General features: G+C 42.6%; 1 protein-coding gene across 1 annotated transcript in view; it reads left to right on the top strand.

The window, feature by feature from the left end:
- Positions 1-22,111, top strand: part of epha10 (EPH receptor A10) — a 149,508-nt gene that overhangs the window by 89,498 nt on the left and 37,899 nt on the right. The window contains exons 4-5 of the mRNA XM_079367751.1: positions 2,110-2,265; positions 9,879-10,208. Of these exons, the coding sequence (XP_079223877.1) occupies positions 2,110-2,265; positions 9,879-10,208 (486 nt within the window). The remainder of the gene's footprint in view (positions 1-2,109; positions 2,266-9,878; positions 10,209-22,111) is intronic.

The following is a 22,111-nucleotide window of genomic DNA, read 5'->3' as shown; positions in this document are numbered from 1 at the left end:
CTCACACCGGTCTGAGCCAGGGGAGGCTGACGCGGCCCGCTAATCGATGTGTAATGGCAGCCCTTTTGTGTGGTGTGTATTTTGTTGGAGTGGCTGAGTAAATGAGGTGGAATAACAGAGGCCCGCTTCGTTATTGTGCTTGTGTCTTGATGAACAATCATGGTGCTGAAGCAGTTTGGTACTGCAGCTCTGTGTGTCACCTAGCACCCGCTGTCTGCATCTTAACTTAGCTTCTCTTACGACTGACTCTGTCATCTTTTCTCTAAAGAACTGTAGTGTGACACAGCGCCAGAGATGGGAGAGATGCTCCAGTAACTTTCTCCACCAAACTGCACACACTGTTAGCTCGGTTCCAGACCTCTAAATCTCCGCATACACTTTCAATCTCAGTCACACAGGCTGAAATATGTGCTCTGACTCTCATGAACAGAAACAACACGGCCTGTCACAGCCTTCATGAGTGACCCTATCAGTTCTTAGAGTGCGAGACTTACATCACACCTCGGTGTTGAACTTGAACGTGATGTTTTTTTTGGCAGCGTCTGTGTGTGAGGTTGTCAGGGACTTTTTGTGTGTTTTCGTCTCGCCTGTGTTTAAGTTATTCAGAAAAGAAGAAGACATATACAACAGACACAGAGTTTTTTCGGGTTTGCTGAGTCAGCAGAAGTTTACCGTTTTAAAACAGGCTGGTTATTAGTTGTGTTCACTGCACTGAGTGAGTAAGGATCCTGTTTCTTGTATTGTTCCAACAGTTGTGTCTGGAATGACAGAATCTCTACTCACTGTAAAAGGAGTTATATGTCTTGAACTGCATATTTCAATCATCAAATAAAAACAAAACTTTTTGGGACACTGAAACAAGTTAAAAGCTTTTTTCTTTGCTTAAAGCAGATCTGATGCCTCTGAAAGAAAAAGACAATTGAATAAAAATCCTAAACATGCAACAGTGTATTGACTAAATGATACGCGGTGTCTTTTATTATACTGAAGAGAGAGTTAGGGGAAAAGATTACAGGCACACGCCCTGAGAGAGAGAGAGAGAAGGTGAGAAAGGTTGAATGTAAAGCAGATTAAAAAAAAGGAAAAGGGATGAAGAGCAGGATGGGAAAGAGAAGGGAGAAGGGAGCATGCCCTGCTCTTCATGCAGAACTGCTTTTTAGTATACAGTCTCAGAAGAGAGAACACCAGAGCTCTGAGCGCTTGCCGGCTCTCTGATTTCACAGCCATTACCACCTGCTACAAAGACGCGGCAAGTAGAAAATGAAACCGCACACTGCAGAGGGAGAGTGTAAAATAACCTGTTTAATTCCGTGTGTGTTGGCGAGTGTGTGTTTATGTCTCACATGCATTGATAAGCTTGTGCTACACTGCGTGCATTTGTGTGTTCGGCACGTAAGGTCATGAGTGCTTATCACCCTCGCCCACATTCTCACCCCTTGCGGTCTCTCTCTCTCTGTTTTTTTTTTTTTTGCCCTTGTGCGATGATCCTGCATACAGACGGAGAGTTCTGGGGAAAAAAAATAGAGTGGAAAATTAACACAACAATGACACAATTAAGTTTGGGCTTCTGCAGCTGCGTGCTTGCACATTTCCTTGCCTTGTTGTTATTTGCCCGGCTGATTCAATCCAGCAGCAGCCTTTGATGTCATTTGTCAAGGCCATGATCATGATGTGAGGATTCTGTTTTCAGATGGATTTAGCCAAAGTCTCCTCTGCTTTTTCGGCTAATCATCTCATCTGTGTTGTGCATACTTTCCTGAGGGATCACTTTCTTTCACTTTTTTTTTTTCCTTCTTACATTCTTAATTTTCTCTCCACTGAATTGAGAGGGAGATTAGAGGTCTTTTTTTCTCAGGCTTTAGGTTCTTAATGGAATACTGGAGTTTCTCTTAATGTGCTAAAGCGATTAAAAATAGCTCTGAATTATTTTTTGAAAGGGCTGAAGAATTGTGCCAGTTTTTCGTGACTTCCAGTTCAACATTAAATCAAGTGTTCAGACATCTCCTCTCTGTAGTTTGGTAGTATGGACTGTGAGATGGGATTGTTCTAATGATACAGATATTATGCAGGAGATAAATCTGAAATCCTTTCTTCTGTTTTCTTTCACAGCGTGTCCCCCTGGTTCCTATAAGATGTCCTCCAGGCAGCAGGAGTGTTTCCCCTGCCCAGCCAACAGTGTCGCAGAGGAGGAAGGATCTGTGGTGTGTGTGTGTGAAGAAGACCACTTTAGGACCCCCCTGGACACGCCCTCAGCGCCCTGCACAAGTACGCTTATATATGTTCCTGTCTGCCTTCTCAAGCTGCCTTTTGTTACATTAATATCAAGTGGCTATACCAGCGTATATACAACAATGAGTTCCTGTATGAGTAATATGATTGGACGAGATGAATCACTCAGCCTATCACACAGGAATTTCTGTAGAAGAATCAAAATCTGTCACTTTATATACAAATGAACAGCATTCATCAGTCTCCTCCTTTTGGACAGGATGAAACCAGATTATCTCAGAGATGGATTCTGACATTATTGTGAATTTCATCCAGAGTCTGTGCAGTAGGAAAGAGCAGGAAGAGCCGCAATATATGACGTGAAGCTGCTTACGCTAACGAAAACGCACAATTAATTTGCTTATAAAACGAGAAATCAGGTGGGTACAGTCCACAGTGGAACAGATTCTTGTGTCAGGATTAAGGGGGTCATACAGCACCTATACTGCAGGGGGTTGAGCTTTGAGTCTTTTGGCTTCACCTCCAAGCTGCTTTTTTTTTGCGTCCATCTCAATACAGTCTGAGAAAAATGAAGCATGTGAAGAATAACATACAGAGTGGGAAGATTAGAGAAAAAGCTTTGTGCTCCTTGACAACAGCCTAGTTTTAATCCAGTATAAAGTATGATTTAATAGATAAATGAGAATTAAACTGTTGTTCCCAATCACATGCTTCTTGTGGAGCTGTTGAATAAAAACAAGATCACAGCAGAGATTGCGGATATGCACTACAACAGCACTCCCTGGTATGTGCTATTGCATAAATATCACTCATCCTGACATTTTGCATTAAGTGAGCAATTCCCTGTTTGTAAGCTAATCATTACCTCACCTTCCCATTCAACCAGATGGCTACCCTTCAGGGCCACATTACCCCTGTCCTTCACCTTGCATCCTTCCATCCACATCCCCCTTTTCATGTCATCCCCTCTCCTCCTGACCTGCACCCACCGCCCCCACTTTCTTCATCCCCATCCATCCTCATTCTCCCATCTCCAGCTCATCTTCAGGGTACAATTTCCGTGTCTCATCTCACCCGACCGTGACCCCTCCTTCAAACAATACCCTTCTTTTAGTATAGCATTTCTTCCGCAAAGAAAAATCCTCCCAAAGACTCAGTCAGATGTTTCTTTAAATCATCCCAGATTGTCAACCCGCCTGTCTAGGCTAAGAGTAGAGATGTGACATTTGCATTCAGCTGCTCTACTGATGATAAAGTTGGGAAGTAATCTAAGACTTTTTTTTCATCTTTTTTTTTACAAAAACAAACTAGAAGGTTCGTTAATATGCTCAAAGAAACCCTTCCCTTCATTTTCTTATTTCCCCTTTCTTGTTTCTTTGTCTTGTTTGAGGAAACGTTTTAGAAGCAGTTTTAGACATATCGCAAGAATCCGCTTTTGAACAGTTGAAACGTCTTTACTCTCAAGATTTGCACCTGTCAACTTTTAAAGAAATTCTGTTATTCTACGTGACATCAGAGCATCAAATGTTTATTGATTCAACATTGAAGGTATTTTGTGTTCTCGTTCTCTTAACCTTTAAACTTTATCCTTTGATCACCCTCCACCCCCCTCGAATAGGGTGAACATAATGTATTCTTGACGTAAAGCCTGTTACCCCTTATTCCCCATCTTTTCACTTAACCTCTTACGTTCTCTCCATATTCCTCCACCTGTTTTTCCTGACATTGCTGATCCATTTTCTGCCATACATCCATTATCCAACCCCATTCTCCGGACCACCTCGCCTTTTTTTTTTTTTTTTTTTTTTCAACCCATTTTGACCCCTGAATGCACATTTTCTTTCCTTTCTGTCTCTCTGTCTGCTCAACTCGGCGACTCATCACTCTTGTCGCAGACAACTGCCTCTTCGGATTTTCCTACCTGTTCATCCTTTCATCCATTTCTGCCATGTGTGTTATCAACCCCATCCTTTTACCCTCCGTCAGACTCAAATCTCGCCCCTCTGTCCTCAAGCGACAAACTCTATGATCTCTTACCGGCTGTTCTGGCATAATCCGTTCATCCCTTACCTCTTACCTTTCCTCACCCCTTTGCGCATACCAAATACTGTTCTTCTCCAATAAAGATGCACTAAAAGGCCAATAAGACAAAGACCATACAGGGTATCCCTATTGATTTCTGTCTATTGATATAGCTTAGTAATTAGATAGAGGAATAATGGTGCTCCGTATCCCAGGAGTGCTCAGGGCAGTAAAACCTTAGGGTCAAAAGGTCTGTATGTGTGTTTGTATACATAAACATTCACTTGTGTGTACACATAGAAGTGTGAATTTGCGGTCGTACAAGCTTTAATGGTCACTGGCAATGGGAGGGGTGTAATTACAGTATCGATCGCCGAGCTCTCTGATCCCTGTGTGATAACATTTATAGCTGCCTAATGACCACATTAATTACACCATTGATTCTGTAATTATGATCATCCCCAGATTTGGCTAATCCGCCGCATGGTACGGATGGAGAAAGAGAGAGAAAGGAAGAGAAAGTTGATTCATCTAGAGTAATAGGAATAAAAGAAAGGGGGATCTTAAGGGGTTGATTTGCACACCTTATTATCTAAGCAATTAAACAATAATACCGCTGCTTAAATGTTTTAACTTTCCTCCTGATGACTGTGAAGTATCCAGACTCTCACATGTTAAACATCTTTTCAAGCTATCTCTTTGAAATAGCGGTCTAAATTGAATTCTTATAAATCCCATGAAAAAAAACCCACAGCCAACTTATTTAAAGTGAAATCCAACTTGTTCCCCGGACATGACGAATCAACATCCTTGTTTACAGATTTTCTATTCAAGCCCAGTGTTAAATATTTCCTGGGGGGGCAGTGAAGGGGCAGGGTAAAACCTTGTGACAGTAAAAGGGAAATGGCTCCGTGGGGGTCCAAATATTTCATGCTTTTAGTTCGGCCATTGTGGAACTACTGCTGACAGCACTGCATTGAAAATGATTGGAACCCTAATAACTAAGTACTGCACGATGTTTGAAGAACACGTCTCTGCAAATGGATTTTTAAATCGACCTCTAGCCGAAAGAGGAAGTTGCAGCACAATGATTTACTTCAGAAATAAGGGAAAAAGAGCTAACATCAACATTTCATTTGCTTTATTTACATTTATGAAAATAGCTTAACTTTACAGGTAAATCTCATGTAACTTTTCTAAACTTACAAAAGCATACAAATTAAACTTTTGAGGACTTCAGGCTAAGCTAGAAGGTAGAGGCAACTAAAAGCTACCTATCTTAACTCATTGGTTACATTTGCAATCTTACTATGCTTGTATATTACCTACAGTATAATGTATTCCTGAAGGCCATACCTGGCTAAACTCATGGGCTAGAATTTGCTAGCTCAGCCTATACTATTGTAAGCTATTTTATTAGCTTACACTATGCTACCAAACATATTGTGCATTATTGCAACAGTTCATTTCATATCTATGAATGCCTAAGGCAGGAAAATACGGGTTCAATAACAGCTTATAAGTAAGCTTTGGCTTATAAGGTGGTAAAGTGTTATCTAGCTAGTTTGGCTGTCTGTGACATAAACGCAGACTCTTTAACTGCAACGTTGCAGAAAGGGCAAAAGGCTGAAAAAGAAGTGAAAGCTTTCCAGAAAAGGCCCAGCTGTGTCTTCTTCGCATGTGTGTATGTGTTCTCAAACTGAGTGCTGTCTTACGTAACTCTCTGCTCCACGTGTGTCTTGGAGCAGGACACAGCTGTGGTGTGTTCCACGGCACACACTGAGCAGCACACCTTCACTTATTCATCACCCAGCACATGCATACTCATGTGTAGTAAGAGAAACATGTAAAATGCATGGACTTTAATGAGAAAGCTTTATTCAGTGGAAGGACCATGTGGGAAAAGCCACAGGCCAGTCAGGACACTGACCAACTAATGAGTTACAGTCCTGTAGCATGACATTTTACTGCCCTTTAAACACTGGACTTAAATACCTGTGTCTGTCTGTCATACTCTATATACCCTTTCAGGGCTTTTAACCCTCCTGTTGTCCTCGGGTCAAAATGACCCGCCACTGTGTTAAAAACCCCCAAAAAATCCCCTTAACAATATTTTTTTTACTTGAAAATTTATGACTTTGCCTAGATTGGCACCGACAGTAGAAAAAGTGAAATGTTGCTTTTATTCACATTTCCATGTAAGCTGTACAAAAAAAGGTACAAAGGTGGTATTCGGGTCAAAATGACCCGTGAGACAAAAAGAGTTGAAATCAAGGTCACAGAGTTATTTACACACCACAGAATGTTACAATGTTTTAGTCAAGCAGCTGCAGAAGTGGTCTTCTCGCGGATTGCTGTGCCTTTGATCAGTCTCAGACCAATTAGCAGTTCACGTGAACAAGACAGTAGCAGAAGTAAACGACACAAAGGCGTTCTCGCAGACTGCAGAGCTCTTTTTCGGTGGATTTCCAGAGATTATAAAGGTGCTGCAGATGACAGGGCCCCAAATTCTGTGAAGCCATGAGTGTGCGTTATAACGTTGAAGAGGCTCTAGAGCAGATTTTTTCAGATGTCCAGCAAGACAACTCTGATTCAGAAGAAGAAGTGGAGGATGTATCAGAAGAAGAAGATGGGGAGGAATACAACCCAGAGCATGACGAATCATCTTCAGAAGAAGAAGAAAACCCTGAAGCTGAAAGAGAGACTTTCCTTTCAAAAAATGGCAAAACAACATGGTCCTCAGCAGCATATGACCAACATGGCAGGCATGCAGAACAAAATATCATAAAGATGACCCCAGGACCCACAAGGTATGCCGTTTCTCATGCCCATGACATTGTCTCTACATTCCACCTGTTTATCACACCAGCAATAGAAAAAATAATCCTGGAGATGACAAATCTGGAGGGTTTTCGCAAATACGGAGACAGCTGGAAAAAGATGGATGAGACTGACCTGCATGCCTATTTAGGGCTGCTAATCTTAGCCGGTGTATACAGGTCCCGAGGTGAGGCTGCAGCTAGTCTATGGGATGCAGAGAGTGGAAGGCCAATTTTCCGAGCCACAATGCCACTCAAACTCTTTCACACCTACTCAAGACTGCTACGATTTGATGACCGTGAGTCAAGACCAGCAAGACGTGTGACAGACAAACTTGCAGCCATAAGGGAGGTCTGGGACAAGTGGGTGGAGCGGCTGCCCTACCTCTACAATCCAGGGCCTGACGTAACAGTGGATGAGCAACTGGTTCCATTTAGAGGTAATCTATTTTCATATTTGTAATAAAAGTGATTGTCACTATTGATTTGTCTGACTGTTTTCTGTGACACTGATACTAATCACTGATGCTATTGTCTTCTGTCCAAAGGTCGTTGTCCTTTCCGGCAGTATATGCCCAGCAAGCCAGCAAAATATGGGATCAAGTCATGGGTGGCTTGCGATGCCAAATCAAGCTATGCTTGGAAAATGCAAATCTATACCGGGAAGACAGCCAGTGGATGCCCAGAGAAGAACCAGGGGATGCGAGTTGTGCTTGATGTGACAGAGGGACTGAGGGGTCACAATGTCACATGTGACAACTTCTTCACATCTTATGAACTCGGACAGCAGCTCCTGAAGAGGAAGATCACCATGGTTGGTACAGTTCGAAAGAACAAGCCTGAGCTCCCACCTGCACTGCTTGCGTCAAAGGAGAGAGAGGTATTCTCATCAAAGTTTGCCTTCACGCCCACCACCACTCTAGTTTCTTACCTCCCAAAGAAAAACAAGAATGTAGTTCTTCTGAGCACACTGCACACAGACGGTGACGTAAGCGATCGTGAGGACAGGAAGCCAGTCATCATCCTAGACTACAACCGCAACAAGGGAGGTGTGGACAACCTAGATAAGGTGATTGGAACATACAGCTGCAGAAGGATGACTGCCCGCTGGCCCCTGGTCATCTTCCATAACATCATTGATGTTTCCTCCTACAATGCCTTTGTGATTTGGAGAGAGATCAACCCGACCTGGATGTCTCGTAAGCAGAACAAGAGGAGGGTGTTCCTGGAGCAGCTGGGAAAGGCACTTGTAATTCCACTCATTGAAAGAAGGAAGCATGTCCCTCGCACAGAAGCCTCAGCAGCAGTTGTGAAAGCTATTCAGAGTGCTGGAGCTCCTGATCAACCTGAGGATATAGCTACCACAGCCACTTCCCCAGCTAGGGCAAGTAAGAGGAAGAGATGTCAGTTCTGCCCTCAAAAGAAGGACTGTAAAACACATACTGTGTGCTGCAGGTGTAAGAAATATATCTGCAAAGGCTGCGCACTTGCATACTGCCCTACATGTGCCAATTAGTTAAATGGGTTATGTTATTTTTCATATTTTTGTATTGTACATTGTTTTAAATTGTTCACTGAAAAAAGAAAGAAAGAGAAAATAAAGAAACTGAGTCATTGGGATGAATAAAAAAATCATTCAAAACTCCTTTTTGCACATTTTTTTTTCTTTTCATAAGCTATAGAAATGAAGTGAAGAGGGAAAACTCAGGTATTCACACATTTTGTGGTGAATGACAAGTTGTTTCTTCAAACAAGATGAAATTTGGTGTTTAAATTGAATTAAGCTGCTTATATTAGGGGTTTAGTGAAGACGGGTCATTTTGACCCGGAGGACACGGGGTGTATACAGAAAATGAGGACAACAGGAGGGTTAATTGGATGCAAAGCCCAGTGCATGGCAAGTAGTGCGTGTGTGTTTCTTACAGATTTATTGGTTTTAAGATGTACAACTAAATCAGGGCTGCATGATCGTCCAACCTTTTACCTTAAGCCACGCATCACTGATTATATTATGCACGGCCGTACAGTAGGCAGCTCAGACTGTTGTGATGAGTCTGACACATTACAAGACTCATGTTAAATCAGATTCATGTTCCAGGGTAGCTAAAAGCGTTCTCCCTGGCAACTCACCTTTAATTACTGACAGCAAGCGGAGGATTTGTCGTATGCAGCGTTGTTGACATCAGTTTGTAATCAACAGACTTGTTATCCATGCTCATGTACGTGGATTTGAAGACAGACCAGGCCTTAATCCCATTGTAGTCTCTGTCAGTCTGTATCATCTCATGGCAGTAAATTTACTCCCACCGCTAAGCATAATAATACTACTTGTGCTGGTGCATCATGTTTTCTATTTCCTACTCCCATTTAAGGTGGCTTCCATCAAAACAATCATTTGTTCACACCACATCCTGGATAAAACAGGATCATTGTAAAGCATCATGCGCAAACTGAGCTCATGCAGTCCAACTGTAATAACAAATGAGTCCATCAGTCATGAGGAGATTTCAGACTTCGTCAACAAGAGGTTTGAATATTCTGTTTAAGTTATTCAGGTAGCAATGTTGGAGCTAAACATGTTACTGCTTTTGTGTATCAAGGAGGGCTTCATTTTTCTAACTTCACATTTATAGTCTGGTATCGTCAGCATATTACTTCATATTTCACGTGTGAAATCCAATAAATGAGATCAACAAAAGTAGGGTATGTTTTTGAGGTTTACTAAGAAGAGAGGGATTTTTTGTGCAGCAAAAATACCTTGAATCTTGTTTGTTATTTCTTACTTTTTCACTTCTCTTGTCTCTCTAGGGCCACCCTCCCCGCCTCGAGACCTGGTCTACACCCTCAAGCAGTCCACGCTGATCTTGGAGTGGGCTGCACCATCCGACACAGGGGGCAGAGCAGATCTGACCTACAGTGTGGGGTGCCGCAGATGCGTCGCGAGGCAGTGCGAGCCGTGTGGGGCCAGTGTTGGTTTTGTTCCTCAGCAGGTCGGCTTGACAGAAAGAACAGTGACTCTAGTCAATCTTCTCCCCAACACAAACTACACGTTTACCGTTGAAGCCTTGAATGGAGTGTCAGAGCTGCTGCCCAACAAGAGATTCTTCACCCAGGTCAATGTGTCAACGAGCCTGCCTGGTGAGTCCCAGCTTGAGTTTTGTTTTTGTTTTTTTTTTGTTTTTTTTTTAAATAACCATGTCACAAATGTACAGCTGGAAAAAAGAAAAGTACTTCAAACTTTTTAAATTACAGTGCAAGTTGGCACTGTCGGGAAATGAAAAACATCTTAGCAAGAATGAGGTCACTCAGCATTTCTTAAAAAAGAGACGTGGCAAAATGTTCTCAAATGAGACAAAGCAGCATCCCCCGAAGTCTCTTAAAAGCTTTGTTCAATTTGTACAGCACTACATGCCAACTAAAGATAAATTGCTGTGTTTTTCAATTGGTATTACTCATAGTAAACTTATTTAATGTAACTGGCAGTGATTTGTTTGATAAGAAGAGTCAAAGGTCAAGTTGAAAGTTGTTTAGAAATGTTTCTATTGATTGTTAATGTTTGAATTTTGGCTAGAGTAAAAAGGTTGTGGCTGTGATTCCTATAGGATGTAATCTTTTTAAACCAGTTTACTACCACGCAGCCATATACACTCAAACCAACACAGACTGTCCACTTACTCAGAGTGTGCCTGACAGTGCGGTCAGAGCAAGATGTCTCGCCGGTGGAGGTGAGCTCATTTCAATCAGTAGAAGTCTCCAGCTGGAGGCTTCAGAAAACACTTTAGGCTTGTCAGCCAGCACTATAGTGTCACACTACATGGAGGAGCTCGAGTGTAAGAAGATCAAGGAAAAAACATGTTAAAAAGGAAATGCTCAAAAATATGCTGAAGCTTAAATGTCAAAAAATGTGTACATATATGTACTTGTCGTTCCTGCTGTGTTATGAATATAACAGAGGTTGAAGAGAGGCTATAGTGTGTTGCTCAGGGAAGCAGGTGATGGAGAGACGAAGAGAAAGTTAGAATGGCAGAGTGTCTTTTTTGCTGCTAATTAAATATGAGTACAGAGAAATGTGCTGCATAATGAATGGAGAGCTGTTTGTTGAATAAGAGTGCTGAGATGGCAGCAAAACTTAGCAGAGATTATATAAATGATAAACGGTGATAGAGATGACCCTCAGTTTTAGGACACAGCAACTTTAATGAAAACATGCACTAGTCCTTTTCTTCAAATATGTTGTGTGTGGTTCATGGCTGAGATTGTGCCTCTGGTTGTAAAACGGACGATGGCTTTAAGTAGATCGGTGTTGGGAGTATTTATAATGAATGTGTGTGACTCACAGTGCTGTCGATCTACTGTAAATGTTACGTAAGTGTAACATCTGGACCACATGGGTTAAGTGTAAGGCTAAAGGAAAGCTTTATGGGCGTGGCTTGCATCATTAATCTGTCTCCCACAGACACTCTGTATCCTTTAGAGAAATGTAGTTTCTGCTTTCTGTTGGACACGCAGGTACAAGACACCGGCAGTTGGCTAAAAACAGTGGGGTTAATTGATTTATATTATCAAAACCTTTATGCAAGTTCGATCTTTTAGCTCTCGTGCCCGGTTTTGTTTTTGCTCAAAGGCCTGATCTTTCAATTCACAGGGTGAATTGATTTTTACAAAAAGCTTACAGTGTGCAAGCGAAAACAGAACACCTTTCTTTTTGAAGATGGTTAGGAAGAAGGTGAATTACATTTGTGTATTCAAGGCAGAGTCATACCTCCAACATCATTTGAAAACCTCAATGTTGGCTGATGCTTATGTGGCTAACATGCTAAAACATACCAGTCTTAAAGCTCTTGGCTTTCTTTAGATTGAAGACATAAGAATATGATCTGTCAGTGAACTCATCCTTGGCTCATCTAAGATGAGTTAAAAATTGGTTTGTGAAGCCAACACTGCTAACAAGCTACATCTGAGCTATCCTAAGCTTGCTTGCTAAAAAGAAAAAAAAAGCTTAGGTAATACTACATTAGAAAAGGAAAAACCTGATGTGATTATTTTTCCCATCCCCTCAGTTCTTTCAACCTTTCTTCCTTTTATCTCCCCTTTCCTGACTGTCTGTCTTGTCAGCAGTTGCCATGGCATTGATTTGTGGTTATTATGGGGTATTAGGGTGTGAGTTGTCCCGCTAACCGTGTCATCCAGAGGGATTGGACAAGGGGTTAAGGGAGTGTGTTTGCTGGGGTTTCAGATGACTTTGTGTGTCAGGAGGGATTTAGACTGACATTTGGTGTGTGGTGTTTAATGCTGTGTGCTTGTGTGTGCATGTTTGTGTGTGTGTGTGTGTGTGTGTGTGTGTGTGTGTGTGTGTGTGTGTGTGTGTGTGTGTGTGTGTGTGTGTGTGTGTGTGTGTGTGTGTGTGTGTGTGTGTGTGTGTGTGTGTGTGTGTGTGTGTGTGTGTGTGTGTGTGTGTGTGTGTGTGTGTGTGTGTGTGTGTGTGTGTGTGTGTGTGTGTGTGTGTGTGTGTGTGAGAGAGAGGTATCAAAAAAGAGGCAGGGAGACAGCACTTTAAAAATGGTATTTGATTTTGAAATGTGCTGTAAAATTACTTTCTGTCTGCCTTGGCTTAGCTCTCCTGGCTTCACCAAAGTCATGTCAGCTTTTGTTATAAGACCCGCGCTTTCTTCACATGGCCAGCAGAGCATGGTTCAGATCAACAGCTGACCAACTAAAGCCTAATGCCGGGTGCTGTCAGGCCTCCTCTATGGACAATCTCACTTTGGATCAAGTAGGAGCAGAGCTGTTTAAACGCTGCGTGCACTTGGGTTTGTGTTAGAGGGCTGAAATGGGATTCGACGCCAGCTCAACCATATCAGACGTGTTAGGCTACTCTTAGGAGAAGGCCGGTGGAAATAATGTCCACTTAAAACTCAATCACAGCTGGAGTTAGATAAAACTTGAGTTTAGACACCCATCACTGTAGGGACCATCTCGTCAGACTATGGGCCGTTTTGCAACAGGCTGATGCAGTTTGGTCAGCTTATTTTTCACTAGTTCAGTCATTGACGGACAAACCTTCTTTTTTTTTTTTTTTTTTTACAGTTATTTTTTGGGACTTTTTGCCTGTTGAACAGCTGAACAGTGTGTTTCCACTCCACTATATAAAGCACTGAAGCTCTGTGCATTGTGTAGTGATGTATACCTCATATGTAGGAGCGGCAGGAAATGGTTATGACTCATTTGCAGCCAGGTCAGGCACCAAAAACATCCACACATCTGCACAGACCTCAACCTTCTGTCCGTACACGTGTGTTCACCTCCACACTGAGACTGTTCACCATCAAAACTCACTGACCTTTATTAGATCTGCAGCAGGGATTTGGACTAAAGCTAACACACACACACACACACACACACACACACACACACACACACACACGTCCCCCGTCTCTCTTGTCACCTCATCTCTTTATTAGTTATAGGCTTTTCTTTTTTTTTAGATCCTCCTCCTCTCCGTGTCCTGATAGCTTCTTTTTTTACCCTCTATTTCCTCCCTCATTTCCCCCCCCCCCCCCCCCCCCCCCCCCCCTTATCCCTTTTCTGCTCTCCCCATAAACTCCCTATTCTTAGCGGGTAATTTCTCTCTCTCCTCGCCCTTCTCCATCCACAACCATTCTCTCCACTATCTTCTCTTTCTGACATAATCAGTGCTGCCCGTTTCCGCCACATCTCTCTGCTTTGTCCCTCCTCTACAACTCTTTCACCATCTTCGTTTGTTGTTCTGGGCACTGTAAGCCTGTTACCCGTGGGTGGTGTGGTTTAGCTGGCAGCTGGTGGTGAGAGGTGAGAAAGCCTGAGGATTTAAGGGCATGGTCTTAGTTGTGAAAGGGAAGGTGCTATATTACGGCCAAAACCACACAGATGCACCCACTGGGTGGTGGTGGCGGGGAGGGGGGGTCAATTTAAATCCACGCACGCACTTAGATTTTCTTTCCTCGTGAGTCTGAAGCAGCGTGTTAAATCTAGTGACACCAAAACCCCCCATTAAAACCAAATGTAATGGAATATTTCAGGAGCATTCCCTCAAACCTCCACATGTACAGTGGAGGAGTCCATTTCTCCCAGACAGATTTGGGTTTTTATCAGAATTCACCAGGCCGCGAGGGGGGAAAGGGGGGGGAGTTCTGCATGGTGTGTCAAGGATGGAAGGATGGATAAAAAGACAGAAAGAGAGAGGGGGAATAGTAATGTGAGTTGCGTGAGGAGATGGGGCATGGGCTCGGTAAATGGGGGGGATCAGTTTTGCCCTGGGCTCATGGGGCCCCTTATCCAGCTGTGGATTAAGGATGCATATATATTTATGTGTGTGTGCATATTTTGGCGTGTGCACTTAACCATGCTGGTATGCTATACGCTCGGTGCATTACTTCATGCTTGATTTGTGTGTGCAAGAAAGGATAATGACATCTTGCCTTCGCGTGGTTCCGTGTATTTATTTGTCGTGTGTGCATGTCTCCAAAACACACTCGGGGTGAATGTCTTCCTCCCCCAGTGGTACATCCAAAGCACTTTAGCTGAGGCAGAAAGGAAGGGAGGGATGTAAAGATGGGGTGGAGGTGGAGGGTCAGGGAGGAGGAAGGATTGGCATTTCAATATCCTGAGAGGATTACTGGCGGGGCTTTAGATGGTTGGTTCCCGCAGAGTTGCACGGGCCAGAAAGATGGACGCATAAAAGGTGGAGAGGGTAGAGGGAAAGGGTAGAGGAATGAATACAGAAGTGGAGGGGATGTAGCATTGTGAGCAGGATGTCTTCCGAGTGCAAGGGGAGGAGGAGGTGCAGGCTGAAGAGCAAAACAAAGTGGAAAAAAAGTTTGCATACAGTAGAAACGTTTCCATGTCGTGCGAGTGTGGTTTTTTTTAAAAAAAGTATCTGCATAAGGAGAACATTTGCATGTTGTTGGAGGTGGATAAAAGTCAGCAGATGAGGTCTAGAGATAAATCGTGGAGGAACATGAAGAGACGCAGACAAGACAGCGAGGAAATGTGAGCCGAGCAGCAGAGGAAATATTGTGTAAAAATACAGGAGGGTGGAACAGTAAAGTTAAGAGAAGCACATTGTCCCGCCTTCTGCTTCCTGCACTGATTAAAGTCAAAGGAAGCAGAATGCAGCAGAATCCCGGGATCAATGTTGGGAGAAGTTTTTATATTGTTTACTTTTGTTAAAAAAAAAAAAAAAAGAACCTTAAGCACAGTTTGAAAACACTCTGTTATGACTACATTTGTCCTTCGTGTTATGACCTCTCATGTCTCACATATTAGCTGTAATGTAATGTAGCATCACAGTCCCAGAAAAACAACATTTAACTCTTTGCATTTGTTTTAGGTTGAAATAACAATAAATAAAACTTGACTTGACTTAAAGAGGCCTGCTTTAATTTTTTTTAAAAAGGACACCATCAACAAATGTAACATGTGCCAAAACACACATGATCACATGGGACATATCGACTTTGCACAATGGAAACAGAGATTTTTAGAGAGGAGATACGCCCGCACTAAATGGATGCAAAGTGAGTAATGGATGTTTTAAGAGACGATGGGAAAGATGATAAGCAGACAATTTAACTTCCTGACAGAGTTGCACTCTTCACTGACTCTCAGCTTGTTTTAAGAACTCCTGTTCCTGTGCACACACCTCTGTTTGACTGTTTGAATATTTATAAGTGGAGCATGAATTAAGTCGGCGTCGCACTTTCACTGCATCCTGACAGAAACCCCCAAAACTCTCAGCTCATATCTCCTTTTCTCTTTCCGTACCTTCTCCTCCTCTGCTTCTTCTTTGTGTCATTTACTTTCCAGTTGTCTCCCCCCTGTATTGTCACCCCCCGCCCCCTCCAACCAACACACACACACTGTCAAACCCCCCCTCCTTTTTTGCCTCCTTAATTAGAAGTGATGGGAAGGTGAGGCTTCAGCAGGCACCAAATGAATAGAGTCATCAAGCTACTTTTCAGGACTATAGCCCAGCCACTTTAGACTCTCTTTCACCCTGTGATGGGAATTTTAATTGCCTACCTCTTGGCTTATAATTGGAGTCTATGAAGAGGCACTCTGAGGGTCTTATTCCAGTGTGTAAACTCTGTATGTGGATTTTTACAGGCTATTTTTTTGTTGTCGTTCGGGGGGAATTGTTGTGTTCAATTACGGGAACAAAAACAAAGCTTGGATGGAAAACGTTATTCTCCATAATCAGAGTATTATACAAAGCTGGAGGGCTGTCTTTGATGCACTTTTTTTTGCCTAAAATACTCTGAGGAGGGAGAGAGAAACAGGTGAGAACACAAACTCTCAGAGGCGAGAAAGAACAGTTCAAACTTTCATCCCCCTCTCATTCCCACCTGATTCCTTGAGAGGTCTTTACCATGCCTCTGCTGTCGAGAGGGATCCGTGCTTGCCAGCTTTGTTTTTTGTTTTTTTGTTTTTTTTTTGTTGGTTTTCGTTGCTGGAGGGGAGCAGAGGTTGGCGGCGTCGTGCTGAGAGAGAAAGTTGTGCAGGGATGCAGCTTGTCTCTCTGAATGACAGCTTACTCTGATATCACAGTGGGTGGCTGACAGACAGTTCAGCTCATCAGACCAACAATGCAGACATGTTTACAGCTCTTTGTCAGTCCGGGTGCCTTTTACAGTATTTGGTGTTTTGATAAGATATATATTTGTCATAGGACTGTTTTGTTTCACACAATTTCCATCCGAGTTTTGACTTCTCCCTCTGCTTTCCTCTTCACATCCTCCAACACGTAGGGAGCATTCAAGCCCTTTGATTAAATGAACCCTACTACAAAATGAAATCATTTGATGCTCTATACATGAAATTCCATGTGAGACTTCTTTTTTTTTTTAACTCGTGAAAACTGTTGGATTAGAAATATTGCCGAGGATGAGTAACCAGTGGTGCAGCAGAGAACAAATCCGATGGGGTCCTGGATCACTGCAGGGCATCTGTGGCTCAGTGGGTAGAGTTCGACTTCTGTGAACCGAAAGGTTGCGGGTTCAATAGATGTACGATGTATCCCCATGTTTCTCCTTCTGCTTCGTCAGCGGCGTGTGAATGTGAATGAGTGGGATGAGTTACTCCTGATGGACTATTTACATCGCAGCCTCTGCCATCAGTCCACTCCCTTTAAATTCAAGTTCTCAATTCTTCCTCGAGCAATTCATTCTTTAAATCCAGAGTGCAATCCATATGCTTGATCACCTCCTTTTTTTTCTTTTTTTTTTAAATATAATGCACTTGACTTGATGATGTGTGCACTGTCTTTAAATAATGCAGAATATACTGAGGTGAATGTGTCTGCATGCATGTTGCTTTACTTCCAGGCCTGTCAGAGCAGATAGTGCTTTCCTCGCCTTCTGATCCAATCACCTGCAGCAGGCTTGGGTCAGCTTCACTCTACGTGCATGTGGGTGTGTGTGTGTGTGTGTTTTTGTGCATATGGATGTGTTCTGTGTTTTTATTTGTTTGAGGCTCGGGGCAGACGTTGCCTGGCTTGACGGACGTGTCCTGATCAGACCATGTCTCTGCCTTCAGGCTGCAGCACACTGGGCCTGAAGAGTGTTCAGAGTCAGTCAGTGTGCAGCTGTCAAGAGCAGTTTAAGTAAGTCGGCTCCTTGTCTCGCTCCCCTGGTGGTAGTGTGGGTTGCCAGATTTGCCAGATTTGTAAGCCCTTTAAAGCTTTAGCCAAAAAGTTTTAAAAAAAGCAAAAGGTTTTTGTTTTCTTTTTCTCGATATAATGCTCTTAACTTACCACACAAAGATGATAAAGCCCAGTTTATTGTCATTCCTTGGTTATGTAGAAATGTTTCACTATTTTTATTTTCATTAGTTTTTATTTTAGGCTGAACTTGGCCCTGGTGTTTTTTCACAGCTGGATTCTGTTGATCAGGCTATTTCAAATATATCGCACAGCGAGAGACTCTTTGTCCTGTCTGCTCGTTCGCTCACTGTTCAGTCCTGTTGTTTGTCTCGCCAACCCACCTACTGACTGACTGACACATTTAATCAATCCATCACTGAGGCTCTCCTACACGTCAAACACACTCACACACATGCTGGAACACCTTGGAGGATCAAGCAACTGCAGCATATAATCTCGCAGTTTAGATGGAAATGAGCCCTGTCCAGGTGTCTTCCATACATCATCCCTCTCTGAATGAAAAAACATCAGCATTTGTTTGAATTTCTTTTTTTGAAATCCTTTGATGAAAATGATTTCTAACACAACTCTTTTTCTAGCAGTGTGCTTTGTTTTTCGTTATTTGGAGGTTCGGTGCAAAAAAGGTAGTATTCTGTAAAATGGATGTAACTGACTGTAAGATTCGTCACCTGTAGGAACATCCATGATAAGAATATCCTTCCTGACTCGTATTTTCACTGTTCCCAAATATCGCAATTATATATGAAGTATAGCTTTAAATAGATCTCTGTGCTGGTTTAAGGCACCACAACACAACATCATGACTCCCACGGTGGCACTCGTTACATAAACAAGGGAAACAGGAAATCATGTAAATTAGCCAAAGAATAAGTATTGTGTTTGGGTTTTTTTTTGCTATGCTAAAATTTTTTCTTTAATGCTGAGAGTACTCAACCAATCATAAATGTTAATATTGGCCTTTATACCCCCTTACATTAGCTCAGATATTTAATAGCAGAGAGAACTCCCGTGGTTCCCCTCATGCTAGCCTCATTGTTATCTTTTGTGATTGTTGTATTATTTTAGAGCCCCCTGGCAGTGGAATCTGCATATTGCTTCTTTAACTTTTAAAGGAATAAAACCCTCAATGACTTTATTAAGTCTCTGGTATATCCCAGGATAGTTCTTGTGGAAAGGTAACTTACCCTGAAAGTTAGCTGAATTCTGGCCTGAGATTAGCGTCTGTCAACAGGATGTTTGAATGTCCAAATTTGATCGAGTTTGGGAAAGAACCACAAGAAATGCAACATTTCAATTTCTTTTAAATACTTTAAATGCTAAGCTCATGAAAAACCAACTTTGGTACAAATAAAGTGAGTGTTTATACATGAACATGAACAACTTGAACAACTCAAACAGCTACTTCTCTGTGGGAAACTTTGATCATTTAATTTAAGAAATATATGCACACAAAGCCACACTCCACTGGGATTTGGACCCCCGACACGAACGCTTGTGGCGGTAGGTGTATAATAAGCCCAGGGGACAGCAGCACCAAAAGAAACATAATGTTCCCACTCCCCTGTTGTCAGTCACATAAATCGTCACGCCATCCGTTTAACCCTCAGGAAGAAGCCAGTGGTGCTGCGACCGCATGGGAACTCAATCTTTTTCCTTATTAACCCTTTTAAACCGGAACATGCCTGACAGATACAGCTCTCTCATCTTCCCAACCTAAGACTTGTAGCTATCTCCTCTCTTTATTACAAACACTATCACTCTTTAATATGCGTGTAGCCACATGGGAGCGTGTGAAGTTGCAAATGGGAGAGGTTTTTGAGAGATAGAAGAATGAAACCCCCTCCTGACGAGATGGATGTCATCTCAGTGGAGGCACAAACAGGCCCGCTGGGAACGATTGATTCCCCCGAGAACAAAGAGGAGATGGAGATAGGAAGGCGGTGAGAAGAGGGGCCTGTAGAAGTGAGGAAGTAAAAAGAGGGTAACAAAAAAAAAAAAAAAAAAGTCCAAAATGTTCAGCCGTGCTCTTACCTTGGCCTCTGGGGAGATCAGCTCCTCTGCCTGTCTCCTTTGATAACGACAGAGATGCCAGTTGTACCTCAGCTGCCTCAGTGCACATAAATGCTACAGCCTACAGCCATGGCTGCCATTTTCGACCAAAGTCTTCTCATAGATCTACCTGGCGTGGAGAGCTGAGCATACAGCTGCCACATGACCCCCAGTGTGTGCCTGATTGGGCAGAAAGAACCAAGTCTGACTTCGAACTGAACAATCTTCGTGGTTAGCGAAGAAGCATGCCTTCAAGCACGTCATTTTCCATGTTATGTTTCATTTAGTACACATTATTTTACGTTAAGTTATGTTACATTCTGATACCATATGTTACGGTGCGTTGCGATATATATATATGATCATTTTATCTTCCATTTTTTTGTTGGATTCATGAAACGTTTTGTAATATTTAAAGTCTGTACAGCCTAAACTAAAAGATGTTCTGGTCATTAAACGATAATAACTGAATACGGTATTGAAATGATCAAATATAGTAGATATTAATGGGCGGAGCATGAGTGACGTCAGCGGGTTCAGGAGCCAGCCTCTAAGTGGACACTTGAGGTACTGCAGGATTTTGCATTTCCACTTTTCAAGACTGGAGGTTGCTGCTTGGTTGAAATACAGTGAAATACAGAAATACAATTAAAAAAAAAGTACAATAATGTTGCATACTTCTATAAAGAGACCTTAAAAACAGAGGGAGAATCGATGAGACCGGGCTCTGGTTTGTATACTCACAGCCTGTACTGTATGTCAGTTTAATCATGGAGAGGAGCAGCTGTGTGCAGCACCAAACTCCCTCTATTATACTTCACTTTGTGGCTCTCATCATGGTGTCTCTTTGAAGTCTATAGACCATTATCTGTGTGAGTGATTGGTATGTGTACAGAAAAGCTTTCATTCTGGATCTTATCAGAAGTCTTATATCTTGCTGACGAGTGTCTGTCAGTGACTCTGCTGTGTGATGAGGCTCTGGAAACGTCTGCCGCGTACTTCAGCGGCAGAGCTGAGAGCTATATTGGCCATCCCCTCTTCTCTATTACTTGTGAAAATCATTGTGTTCTTGTGTCTGTGTACGTGTGTGAGTCTCTGAGGACATTTCAGATGGCAGTCTGCTTTGTTTTCCTCCTCCTTCATAAACGGCGCCAAACCCAACACAACCCACCATTTTCTGCCGTGCACATTGCTTGGGCCCTTTGTTGTTTGCGTTGAATCATAGACGCACAGTATTTTCTGTTGGGGCTTATAGCATGTAGCCTACAGTTTAGTATTGTGGTATATCTATACAACTGTTTAACCCCCATAGTAACCCAGGCTCCATGGATGGGGTTAAGGTTGCAAACCCCCTTGAAGTCCCAAAGGGTGGTTTATTTTATTTTTACACACACAACTTATTAGCTAGTGTGAGATCAGTATATTGTGGGAATAAGTTGCAGGCCTTGGGAAATATCCCCTTCCACTTGAAAATCCAAGTTCAAACCGTTAATGTACTCATTTCAGATTCAAGGTGGAAGATTCTCTTTATTATTTCCATGAGAGGGAATTATGTCCGGCATTTCAGCTTTAAAAACATACAAAAACCCAGCCAACATCCACCATAAGGACACAGAATAAAAAAAAAAAAACCCTAGCTCAGTTAGTCGTTTAAAAAGCCACTGGCAGCAGGGACAAAATGAATGCCTGAGTCTCTTTGTCCTGCATGCTGGCTGGCCGAGTCTGCAGCCGGACGGAGCAGCCAACTTGATCTCCTTGGAGAAAGGGTGACTGGGCCCTCTTCAGAGTCTTAGCTGTATAGAAGTGTGATAGGTCAGAGAGGGACGACGCTGTAATTTTACAACACCATTCAATTATAATGATATCCTCTTCAGCAGTACGGTCAGTATTTGTTGAGTTCAGACAGTTTGCACTTTGCCTGTTTGTCTGCCACACAAGTTATAGCCCTCTTCATTTCAGCTGCAGAGGTGGAAAGACAGCTTAACCTTTGTATAACTTCTTCTTTTTTTTGTTTTTTTTTTGTAAACCTTCTGGAGCTTCTGTGTGATTGTGTATTCATCGAGACATTGTGCACACCTGTGTTTTATGTGTCAGACTGAGCTGTGTGATGTGGAGTCTGGAGGCACTCAGTACTCTGATGCATAATTCAGAACACCAGGAAGGAGCGTATAGCTGCAGGAGGAGATGGAGGAGCAGGTTGACACTGTGTTCCTGGTCTGGTGTGCGAGACTTCGTTTCTCTTTCTGTTTGAAAGACAAATAGAAATAGATTGTGTTCCTTTTGTTCAGAACCA

The sequence above is a fragment of the Symphodus melops genome, assembly GCF_947650265.1.
Source record: "Symphodus melops genome assembly, chromosome: 18".
NCBI classification, from domain to species: domain Eukaryota; kingdom Metazoa; phylum Chordata; class Actinopteri; order Labriformes; family Labridae; genus Symphodus; species Symphodus melops.
The sequence above is the reverse complement of the archived record's forward strand: the minus strand, read 5'-3'. Positions and strand labels throughout refer to the sequence as shown.